Source organism: Boeremia exigua, assembly GCF_020726555.1.
Source record: "Boeremia exigua strain MPI-SDFR-AT-0100 chromosome Unknown C7974scaffold_14, whole genome shotgun sequence".
Lineage (NCBI taxonomy): Eukaryota > Fungi > Ascomycota > Dothideomycetes > Pleosporales > Didymellaceae > Boeremia > Boeremia exigua.
The window spans coordinates 863109-876281 of record NW_025763531.1 but is presented as its reverse complement, the minus strand read 5'-3'; the positions used below and the strand labels follow the sequence as shown (position 1 = coordinate 876281).

The following is a 13173-nucleotide window of genomic DNA, read 5'->3' as shown; positions in this document are numbered from 1 at the left end:
TAAGTAGCTTATTTTAAAGAGCTTACTTGGCTCTCTATATTTATATACTAATATCTAGCTAGAGTTTTTTAGTTATAGTAACCTAGAGAGAAACTTTAAACTCTTAACTATAAAAAGTAAAAGAGACTATAAATTAAATAACTAATAAATTGTAAGGTTACTGTAGGCAGGTAATTAAACACAGGTTTGATAGGTGCTAGTAAGAGTAGAATTAGGTACTGTTTGATATATTATAAGACAAATCCTTAAGGTACAAGCCTTTAGAATTCAGAGCGTATACATAGAAGGGATCTGTGCGCCCTGCTCTGGCCTAGGGTATACCTTGCTAAGCCCTACAGCGTTCTCTAGAGGAACCCTTGTAATATAAATAATATAATTATTAACTTTTAACCTTGTAAAACTATAGATTCAAAAAGAATCTATAGTTTTTTATTAAAGTTATGCTTTATACAAAGCTTATAGTTAAGTACTATTTAATTAGGCTTAAAAGATAAATATAGTTTAAGAAATTAAAAGAAAAGTTATACTAAAAAGTATAGATATAATCTATATATCTTAAGTGTAAAAGTAATAAGAGGTAGTATTAAGTGGACTATTTTGCTTAAAGATAAACTTAAAATCTAGAATTATGGACTCATACCTAGTAGAGACATAACCTTAATAGATTAAATTTAATTTAACTATTTACTTAAGTAAATAAAGTATTCTTTACTTATTCTATTATTTTACTTTTATTCTAATTCTAGAACATTTAGAATATTATAGTACTTTTTAAAATAGTATATAACTTACTCTATAGTAATATTCTAGTTAGGCTTTAGAGTATAATAGGTTATGTTATTATTAGCACTTTAATACTAACTTTTTTAAAGACTGTTAGTTATTTTTAAGTAATATTAATTTCTTTTCTTTTATTGTTTATTATATCTCTTCTAAGGTTTATAATTTTTTTAATAAATATAATACTATAAATAGAACCTAATATTTTTTAATTATAAAGAGTACTAGCTACTACTACTACTACTACTACTACTACTACTATAACCTATAGTAGTAGTACTTTTAACTATAATTATACTAAGTAATATTTAGAGCTATTTTCTAGTTCTAAAAAGATACTATATACTTATATCTAGCTAGTATATAGTAAAGATAAAATTGTAAAAAAATACTTGGTAACATATAATATCTCTATAGAACCTGGAGAGCTAAGTTTATTATACTAGCTATATAGTTAAGTATATCTACTAAATGCTATACTTTATAGCTAGTATTTTTATCTCTATACTAGCTATATAGTAAAGTAATACTTATAGTAGTAACTAACAGTAATAATTATAGATAAAAGCTATTTAGTAGAAAATATAAGTATTAGTAGCTTATAGTAGAGTAAAGAAGTTTATTTAAGAATTATAGTAAGGTATAGCTTTAAGTACTACTAATTCTACCTATTTTATATACTAAGATAATAATTAGTAATACTCTACTTAGGTATAAGCTTAAATACTACTTTACTATACTAGTAATTACTAGCTAGATAAAGTAGCTAAATATAAAAAAAACTACTTATATATACTAGTTAGTATAGTATACTATATATTAATTATATATATAGAAAAGCTACTCTTTTTTTATATTCTATAATAGGTAACTAGATAGAAATAGTAGTAGTATTACTAGCGTAGAGAGTAGCACTACTCTAATAGCTTATATAGTCTTAAAAAATAAAAATTTTAGCTTATTAAATTAAATAAAGTACAGTTAATATATAGGTAGATAGCTCTAATAGTATAAAGTAGTTAATAAATTTAATTACTTTCTATTTTTTTAAGTAACTAATCTATACTAACTACTTTTATAAAATAGAATAGAACATAGTAGTAGAAATAGAGTAGCTACTCTAAATAATAAAGATATAACTCTAGTCTACTATTTAACTAGTAAAGTATATTCTTTATATACTACTTAAGTAATAAGCTAGTAAATAAAATATAGCTAGGTAGTTAGTATAAGAATCTAGAATAGACTAGAGAGTTAAAAGTTATAATAGTCTAGTGCTATAGAGGCCTACCTTAAAGCTATAATATCTTTATAATAGAGAGATAAGTAATACTTTAGAATACTAGTATAAGTTTTAATAATAGTAGAAGAAATTTAAAAAAGTATTCTACTTTTACTACTATAGCTAGGCTAGGTAAAAGCAATATATCTAGCTTATCTAGAGTAGTAAAAAGTATATTACTATATTAGAACTTAGTAGTAGCTTTATAGACTACTATAACTAGATTAATAGAGTATATTAAAAATAAACTAGATTGTCTAGGCTCCAGCTTATAGAAAGTACTAGAAACTATTTATAATATAGTATAGCTAACTATCTATTACTTTCTACTAAAATTTAAGTTATACTTTAAAAGCTTAGTCTATAGAGACTATTTTATAAAGAATAATAATATTAAACCTATTTTAAACTAGTTTTTACTTTAATATATATCTACAAATATATACTAAAACTTTAGTTAAAGAATAAACTATAATTATAGTAGTGCTAGAAAGCTTTACAAAGTTTAAAGAGCAAGAATTTATAGAATATTATATTTAGTAGATCTATAAAGCTTTCTAGTTATAAAGTAAGAGTAAAATACTATAGTATCTAGAGTATAGTTCTAAAACTAGTAGAAATTACTTAGTAAATAGAATAATATTATTTTCTTTATAAACAGATATAGTATAATAGTATATAAATAGAACTAAGTGATAGATATTATTAATTATAGTATTAATTCTTATAGAATAATAATATAACTATAATAACTTATAGCTAGGCTATTAAATAATTTTATTAGGTTAATAAAATTAGAATAAATTAAACCTAATATCTTAGTATAGTTAGAGAGAAAGAAAGTAAATTAGCTAACGTACCTCACGGGCTAATAGATCACACGGGTCAATGGATCACTTTTGCCAAGACCACACCAAAACACCATCACTATCTAAATGCCCCCCCACCAACCTTAATTAGACGCGTTAAAAGAACGTCAGATACAGCTTGCGCTTTAGGCTATCAAACAAGCCGCGAAAATCTCACAGCGACGCGCTGCAGCTATCTACAACGTGCCCCAAAGTACCCTAAGCCAGCGATGCGCTGGACAGTCCTCACGAGCTGATTCTATGGCTAATCGACAGAATCTGAACAAGTATGAGGAGGAGGCGATTGTTGATTACGTTCTTAACCTCATTGACCGAGGAAGTCCTCCCCGCCTCTCAGATGTGGCTGCAATGGCCAATTTGCTGCGAGAAGAGCGTGGAATGCCCTATGTTGGGCAGAACTGGCCTAAAACGTTCGTTAACTGTTAACCAAGGCTCAGAGTGAGGTTTAGTCGCAAGTATGACTATAAGAGAGCCCTCTGTGAGGATTTAGAGGTTATATAGGCCTGGTTCGACCTAGTAGCTAATACTAAAGCCAAGTATGGTATACTAGACGACGACACGTACAACTTTGACGAGACTGGCTTCATGATGGGCCAGATAACCCCTGGAGCAGTTGTCATAGATGCAGAGAAGCTAGGACGAGCTAAGCAAGTCTAGCCGGGCAACCGAGAGTGGGCAACAGTCATCCAGGGCATTAATGCCACAGGGTGGGCTATTCTAGCCTTTATCATCTTCAAGGCACGCAACCACCTGTCAAGCTGGACTAAGGATTAAACTCTGCTGCTAGACTGGGTTATTGGAGTCTCTGAAAACGGCTGGACTACAAATTAGCTTAGTTCCAACTGGCTAAGGCACTTTGATGCGCATACAAAGAAGCGCACTGTAGGGACCTACTGTCTGCTTATAGTAGACGGCCACGAGAGCCACCTATCACTGGATTTCTACTAATACTGCAAGGCCAACCAGATTATATCTCTATGTATGCCTGCTCACTCATTGCACCTCCTCTAGCCTCTTGATGTGGGTTGTTTTGGCCCTTTGAAGCAGGCGTATGGGCGCCAAGCCAAAGGGCTTATGCGCAACCAGATCAACTACATTACAAAGCATGAGTTCCTGCCATGCTTCAAAGAGGCCTACAATAAAGCTATTACCTCTAGCAACATCCAAGGAGGATTCCGAGGGGCTGGACTAGTCCCTTTTGACCCACAACGGGTCATTTCAACCCTTAATGTGAAGCTGCGGACTCCATCACCCCAACTACCCACCAACAACGAGCTGTGGCAATCCCAAACCCCCAAAAACCTAATTGAATTTGAGTCGCAATCGACTCTAATTCGAGACAAGTATAAGAGGCAGCAGGGCAGCTCACCAAATTCTGTTTATAGCGCGCTTGAGCACTATGCAAAGGGGGGAGCAAAGGTAGCGCACGAGCTGGCTTTGCTTAAGAAAGAGCGCACTGAGCTTCAGGCAGCTCTAGCAGCTGCAACAGAACGCAAATCACATAAAAGAAGGCGGATTCAGCAGGAAGGGACCCTTACAATTAAGGAATCCCAGCGTGTAGCTACCCTAAAGGAGTTCGGCGCTCATGGTGATGGTAAGAAGCCAAAGAAGAGGGTGCGCGCTGAAGGAGGCGAACCATCCCAACGACGGTGTAGAACGTGCGGAGAGACAGGGCACAACGCGCGAACGTGCAAGAATAATGCAGATGTAGTCTCTGAGTAATAACACAGGTTGTTTTACCTTATACTGGCCCATAGTGGGCGGATGCGGGCCAAAGTAGGGTGTGATGGGGGAGGGTCTTGGCAAAAGTGATCCATTGACCCGTGTGATCCATTAGCCCGTGAGGTACGTTAGATTTAATTGCTTTAATTGCCAAGTTAATCCTGTCTTTATGAGAAAGTGATGCAATTTTTAGTTGTTGAAACATAGTTGTTAAAAGTTGAGATGGTTAGAAGCTTGGTGAGGGTGGCAACTCGCTTGCCCTGGCAGCTCGCTTGCCGATGACGTTAACAGGACTGCACTGCCATTTTACGCGTCACTAGCGCCGATGAAAAAGGCTCATCGAGGGGCATAGCACCGAAAGTGTCATGGAATACACCATCAAAGCCGAGGGACCTGTTCGGTATACTGTCGTCGCTATTCCTATCTTGTGAATAAGTGATGCGCTACGATGCATAGACAAATCCTAGAAGAACACGGCGAATTACTGATCAAATATCGGCTCGATTACTAGATGAAAGAGACCTTGGACTTTTCCTTTTCTTCGATCACTTGGCAAGGAGATTAGAAGCACCAGTCGAGGTAGATCCCATAAGAGATTGCAGTTGCGTGACCACATAGGCGACAATGCTGTTATTGTGTCTTTAGAATTCTCCTCATACAAGACGCTAATGCAGACAGCTGACAACTAAGCAACTCGAGAGAAAGCGCCAAGACACGAAAGCCGCTAACGCAAAGAGCTGACAGCTAAGCAATATAGCGTGTAAGAGCCTCAACGACCAATCAATCTTTGCAAAGCAAATGAATTAATTCAAGATGTACGGCAATGGTGCACACCAGACATGGACTAGGAATTCAACGAGAGTGATCTGCATTAGTAACCCTGCCGTGCAGTGCGGTGAGTGTTCGCGGGCCCACCAATATTGCTAACAGGCCCACAGCTTAGCGTGGCTGCGCCCACCCGGCTTTCCATTGGCTGATCAATTTGTTCGATCCGAGAGGGTACGCGGTGCATTGACCTCTTGTTCTCGATAAACCAGGCATTAATGTAGTAAGTTAATCCGTCGCCTTCAGGGAATCAAGTAGGCGTGGTGCATTGGTTTGCGCTTATTTCTAGCGCAGATGCCAATGACTATAGGAATCAGTTAAGAAAAGCTTTGCAATAGACTCTTTTAGACGTTGCGTCATTATTTGGTAGTATGGTAATTCCATTGTGGTACAAAACATGCCGTTAGCGGCATGAGGATTGTTATTTCCATACTTTCTTGCCTTTCCATGCTGCTTAATGACGAGACAACCAAGTTTCATGGCAGTACCTAGCCTGCGATATCACACTCGCTAATGCTCAAGCAAAGCTCTCGTTGCAACCGCAACAGGAGTTCGGGAACTAATTTGACCCTTGCTCCTGACGAGCGACCCTTGCAGCATATTCCAACCCCTCGACGACTTTGTCAGGCATACTGAGGAAAGGAGAATGAGAAGCACTACAAGTAAATTCGAATGCATCAGTCCCCAGAGATGCAGCGAATGCCTTTTGTGTCGCAATTGGTATCGTACGGTCTTGTTCGCAAAAGAAGTACAAACAAGGCATGTCTTGCCATGGCTCGTAAAGAGCCTCAGTATGGTATGCAATTGCTGATGTATGTTTGAGCTGAGATATGGCTTGTTTCAAGTCCTTTTCGCCCACGTCGTGGTAGAAGAGCTCCACAGGGTTTTGGGGAATGCAGTTATTGCCCTAGCATGCCGGTTAGCACGAAGTACCGGAAGACATGACGCTTCTAGGTGTTTACATTGATCCAAGATGGGAGTTGGCCACCAAACATGTCAGCCATACCCTTTCCTTTTGGTACCACAAAGGCGGCAAGGTAGACGAGCATGATAACACCTCCCTTCCTGCCTACTTTGGCCTGATGCTCTTTTGCAAGGCCCTCCGTAGCGTTAGCTGCTACAAGTCCGCCGTAGGAGTGAGCAACGAGCACGATCTCCCTCCCTTGATTTATCAACTGCTCCAATGTTGTCCGCACGCTTGCGACATCATCGATAAGAGTTTTGTTTGGAGGCTCGGCGCCATAGGAGGGATAGGAGACACTCTCTGTTGACCAGCCACGTGCGTGCAGTCTTTCAACAACAGGATAGAAGCATTCTGATGAATGCCATGCTCCAGGTGCAAAAACAATTGTTGGCCTTAAAGTTTCCATGTTATCAAGGATAAGGAGTTTAAATGTGTTTCACCTGTTGAGGTATGAAGTGTTGAAGAATGTGAAAAACCGGAGCAAGATGCCATCACCTATACAAGTACAGAACCTGTGAGCAGCCTCGGCCGAAGCACAATGTGAGCTTTGGTCCGTTCGATTACTGAACAAAACACTAGCGAGTGTGCAATCGTCAAGTTGACTTTCGCCTGATTGTTACCACAGCCCAATGATGCGTGGAAAGGAATATTACCGGTAGAGGCCCGAACAGGCACAGCAATGCGCCGTAAGAAAGCGGGCTGCACAACTACTTCCTTGAATGTTACGGCGCACATGATAGCCCTATAAGGGTCGAACGACCAGAGCGATGCGTCTTACGAAAGCGGGGGTGCATACGTACCTCTTGGGCCCCAGACCTTGCATGAGACGCTCCGAGGCAATGCCACATGTTGGATTATTAACCCTCTCAAGTGTTTGCAGTTTACGACCAAAGCTTGGCCTCGGTGACAAATTCCGTGTCAGATGTTACACTCGTTCTGACCGCTCTGTATTCCGTTTTCAACTGGGAAATACTCGTAGCCGCTTCTCTCTCAGGGACAAAAGTATTCGATATTGTCGCGCACACCAAATGCGTGCCTATAAACTGCATTCAACCACTCGATAACCCTGGTAGGCCAGACGCGGTATGTCCAGATTTCATTGCTTCAACGCCACATCAACGAGACTCAGAAAATTGCCCAGCTCTAGAACGCGATCACTACTGCCTTCGCAGCAGCAGTTGATCAACATGCTGAGAGCTACACGAACCCGCAAGAGGCAAAGATCGCAGAGGAGCTACAGCAAAGGGTCATCCAGGCTCTGACTGCCCCCCTCTCCCCCGGCGTCACCCCCCCAAGCTCCTGCTAGAGCAGCGACACCGCGCACAGCGACCAGAGGAGCTAAGAGTCTAGGCGCTGCTCCTGGGCGGAGGTGGCTAAAGACCCCTAAATCTCAAAGACGGGCCGCAACTAACCTATGCCCCCTGCTAGGGCTCTACACCACCCGCTAGCTAAGCTAAAAGAAGATTACTAAATTTTTATAGCGGTAACGTACCCCACGGGCGAGTCGGACAACAGGCGAGTCGGACACTTTTGCTAAGCCCCCACCAAACACCTTCTCCTACACTAATGTCTTCTCAACAACACTATTTAGACGCGTTAAAAGAAGCGCAGATACAGCTTGCGCTCTAGGCTCTTAAACAAGACGTGACTCTATCTCTGCAACGCGCTGCTGCTATCTACAAGGTCCCTCAAAGCACACTAAGCGACTAGCGCACTAGATAACCTTTATATGCTAATTCTATAGCTAACTTATAGAAGCTAGATAGTAATAAGAAGGAAGTAATTATTAAGTATGTTCTTAAGCTAGATGCGCAAGGGTTTTCCTCTTAGCTCTTAGATATAGCTACTATAGCTAATTCTTTGCACGCTAAGTATAATCTAGGTCCTATTAGCATAAACTAGCCTAGTATATTTATTAAGCAACACCTAGAACTTAAAGTTAAGTTTAATTATAAGTATAACTATAAGAGAGCTCTCTATAAGGATCCTAAGGTTCTATAGGGCTAGTTTAGCCTAGTAGCTAATACTAAAGCTAAGTATAGCATCTAGGATAAAGATATATATAACTTTAACAAGATAGGCTTTATAATAGGCTAGATCTCCCTAGAAGCAGTTATTATAGCTTTAGAATAATAAGGTTAGCTAAAAGCTATCTAGCTAGGTAACTAGGAGTAGGCTATAGCTATAGTAGGTATTAATACTAAAGGATAGGCTATTCCTGCCTTCCTTATCTTTAAGGCCTACTACTACCTCTCTGCCTAGTATAAGGAGGAAGAACTGCCTTAAGACTAGGTTATTAGAGTCTCTAATAATAGCTAGACTACTAATAAGCTTAGTATAGACTAGATAAACTACTTTAATAGGTATATAAAGGAGCGTACTATTAGCACCTACTATTTACTTATTATTAATAGTTATAAGAGCTATAACTCTCTTAAATTCTAGTAATACTATAAAGATAACAAGATTATTACTCTTTACTTGCCTTCTTACTTATTATACCTTATATAGCCTCTTAATATAGCTTGTTTTACTACTTTAAAGAAGGTATATAGGCACTAAGCTAAAATACTTATATGCAACTAGATTAACTATATTATAAAGATAGAGTTCCTACTATACTTTATACGCGCCTATAATGCTATAATTACTTCTAGCAACATTTAAGGAGGGTTCTAAGGCGCTAGACTAGTCCTATTTAATCTATAACAGGTTATAAGCAGCCTTAATATAAAGCTGCGCACGCTATTACTACTACTACCTATTAATAATAAGCTCTAGCAGTTATAAACCTTAAGTAATACCCTTAAACTTGGGTTATAATTAATGCTTATAAAGATAAGGATTTAGAGGTATATAGATAGCTTGCCTACCTCTATAGTTAAGATATTTAAGAAGGTAGTAAAGGGGGTAGTAATAATTGCATATAAGCTAGTATTAGTATAATAGGAGATTACTTAGCTTTAAGCTGCTAATAAGGTAGCTATATAATAAAAATTATATAAAAGAAAGTAGGTTAAGAAAGAAGGTACTCTAGTAGTTAAAGAGGGCTAGTAATTAATAGCTCTAAAAGAGTTTAGGGCGCGTAGTAATAGTAAGAAGGTAAAGAAGTAGGTGCGTGCTAAAGTAGGTAAGCCCTCCTAAAGGCGCTATAGACAGTATAATTAGATAGGATATGACGCGTAAATATATAAGAAAGAGATAAAAGTAGTTTCTAAATAGTATTATAGACTATACTATATATTATAGCACTAAACTAGGTTGTTTTATATTATAATAGGGTAGAGTTTAGTAGGGGCTTAGTAAAAGTATCTAACTTACCTATTATCTAACTCGCCTATAGGGTACGTTAGTAGCTTAGACTAATATATATTATAGGCAAGCGGCGTATATAGGCAAATAGTGCACTTTTACTAAGACTCTACTAAAATACTAATCTCTACTAATACCTTTATAATAATAATAGTTTAATGCATTTAAAGAATATTAGATATAGCTTATAATCTAAGCTCTTAAACAAGATCTAAAACTCTCCCTATAACACGCTGCAGCTATCTATAGCACCTTAGAAACAACACTCTATGCAAGACGCGCTAGACAACCTTTACGCGTTAATACTATAGCTAACTTATAGAATCTAACTAATACTAAGAAGTAGGTAATTATTATATATATACTTAAGCTAGCTAAGTAAGAATAACCCCCCTAGCTTATAGATATAACTAATATTGCTAATTCTCTATAGAAAGAGTATAGTTTAGCCTCTATTAGCTTAAACTAGGCTAGTATGTTCGTTTCGCGTTAGAAGGAGCTTAAAGTAGTGTTTAATTGCAAGTATAACTATAAGCAAGCCCTCTATAAGGATTCTAAGGTTATATAGGGCTAGTTTAACCTTATAGCTAATACTAAAGCTAAGTATAGCATCTAGGATAATAACATATACTACTTTAATAAGACAGGCTTTATAATAGGCTAGATAAGCTCTAGAGTAGTTATTATAGCTTTAGAGAACTGCAGATAAGCAAAGGTAGTCTAGCTAGGTAATTATAAGTAGGTAATAGTTATCTAGGGCATTAATGCTATAGGGTAGGCTATTCTGCCCTATATTATCTTTAAAGCCTGCTGCTACTAGTCTAACTAGTATAAAGATAATAACCTGCCCTAGGATTAGACTATTACTATCTCTAAGAACGGCTAGACTACTAATAAGCTTAGTTTTAACTAGTTAAGGTACTTTAATAGGTATATAAAGATATATACTATTAGTACCTACTATTTACTAATTATTAATAGCTATAAGAGCTATAACTCTATAGAATTTAAGCAATACTATAAGGATAACAAGATTATAAGTCTATACATGCCTACGTACTTATTATACCTCCTATAGCTACTTAATATAGCTTGTTTTAGCCCTCTAAAGAAGGTATATAGGGATAAGGTTAATTAGCTTATATATAACTAGATTAACTACATTATAAAGTAGAAGTTTCTCCTATGCTTTATAGCAGCTTATAATAGAGCTATTATCTCTAGTAATATTTAAGGAGGGTTCTAAGGGGCTAGATTAGCTCTATTTGCCCTAGATTGCGTTATATTAGCTCTAAATATAAAACTGCGCACCCTATTACTACTACTCCCCTAAATTAGCCTACTCTAGTAGTTGCAAACCCTAAGCAATACCCTAGAGTTTAGGTTGCAATTAATACTTATAAAGAAGAGAATTTAGAGGCATATAGACAGCTTACTAACCTCTATAGTTAAAGCTTTTAAGAAGGTCTTAAAGGGGGCAGTAATTATTACGCATAAGCTAGCTTTAATATAATAGAAGAACACTATACTTTACGCAGCTCTAGCAGCTGCTATAGAATATAAGTTGCGTAAAAGAAGGTATATCTAGATAGAAGGAAGCCTTATAGTTAAAGAGGGCTAGTAGTAGACTACTCTATTAGAGTTTAGCGCGCGTAGTAATAGAAAGAAGAGGAAGACGCAGGTGCGTGCTAAAGGATATAAACTATCCTAATAACGCTATAGATAGTGCAGAGAGGGTAGGCATAATATGCAAACGTGCAAGAATAGAGTAGAAGAGGTCCCTAAGTAATATTATAGCTTATTTTACCTTATATAGCGCTAAATTATAGTATTTTAGGCTATAATAGGGGTAGTTTTAGTAGAGTCTTAGTAAAAGTGCGCTATTTGCCTATATATGCTGCTTGCCTATAATATATATTATAAGATAATAGTAACTTCTATTCCTATCTCTATACTAGGTACTTAGCACCTAGAGCAGTACTACTATAGAGTTCTAGAGGTAAACTTACCTAAGTTTACTAGGCTAGTAGAGATAGAAGTTTATAATATCCTAGACCTACTAGCTATATAGGAGGCATTATAGCTTAATAAGTATATTAGGCTACTTATAGAGACTATAAAGCACGCGATATAGATAGTAAGTAGAGGCACCTACAAGAAAAGCTATACTATACTATAGTAGATAGAAGAGTATAAAATAGCCTATTAAGCTTATAAATAAGCGCAATAGCTCTACTCTAGCTATCTACTAGAAGAGAGATAGACCTTTAAGACTATAGTCTAATAGGCAAAGAGATAGTACTAAAGGTATATAATTAATAACGCTAAGAATAATAAAGACATATTTAAGATTATTACCTAGCATAAGCTCTTATTAGAGAAGAAAGACGCTCTGCTTATAATAAATAATATAGCTATATTAGACCCCCTAAAGAAGGTAGAGGCTCTTAAAGAGAAGGTTCTTAACTAGTTTAGAGTAGAGGACAACCTTGGCTACTTTCTAGAAGAAACTATAACTTTGCTCCTATAAAGTATATATATCTTACTAGAAGAAACTAAGTAAAATATAATAAGAGTCTTAAGCACCTTGCTAGGCACTAATTACTCTCCTATATAACTACTCTATACCTACTAGGCCTATATAGTAGAGCTTATATAAAGGATCTACTAGCAATACTTATAGATTAGTTACTTCCTAGCATAATAGAAGCTTATAGAGGTAATAATAATACTAAAGGTAGAGAAATTAGATTAGACGTTGCCCTACTTCTAGAGACCTATAGCGCTCCTCTCCTATATTAGAAAAGGACTTAAGTAGATAGTAGCTAGATAAATAACTTAGACTACTATAATATATAAGATCCTTAGCCTCTAGTATAGTAGCGCTCTCCTAAAGCGCTCTATAGCTAACTTAATAGTAGCATTTACCTATAACACTAAAGTAGCATAGATACTAAAGTAGCACGTTATAATAGTTACTCTAGACGTGTAGGGCACCTTTAATACCCTCCTTAAGAACTGCCTGCTATACTAGATAGCCTAGCAGGGCTAGCTATAAGGGACGCTGCTTTTTATAGACTTATTTCTTACTAATTATAGAGTCTAGGTCCGCCTTAGCTAGGTTACTACTCCTAGCTACTCTATTACCTGCAGTACACCTTAAGGCTTGCTTCTCTTACCTATCCTATATATACTATACCTAGCAGAGCTACTCTCTATAGACACTAAATAAAGGTTTAGGTATACTAATAATATATGCCTATACTAGGCCTTATACTCTATAGATACTAATATTAAGCTTCTAGTAGTAGACTTAAAGCAGATCTAAGTATAAGAAGACGCTAATAAGGTTATCTTTGCCCTAGAAAAGTAAGAAATAATTTACCTACCTAGATAGCAAAGTACCTACGCCCCTTCTT

At 36.7% G+C, this 13173-nt stretch overlaps 1 protein-coding gene across 1 annotated transcript; it reads right to left on the bottom strand.

Annotated features, from left to right (window-relative positions):
• Positions 1-5599: 5599 nt before the first annotated feature.
• On the bottom strand, positions 5600-7160 carry C7974DRAFT_405262 (Alpha/beta hydrolase fold-1). The gene is made up of 2 exons (XM_046143029.1): positions 6441-7160; positions 5600-6385 (listed from the first exon to the last, which is right to left on the bottom strand). Exons 1-2 carry the CDS (start codon positions 6846-6848, stop codon positions 6038-6040), a joined length of 756 nt encoding a protein of 251 aa, XP_045991842.1. The 5' UTR covers positions 6849-7160; the 3' UTR covers positions 5600-6037.
• Between the last annotated feature and the right edge of the window lie 6013 nt (positions 7161-13173).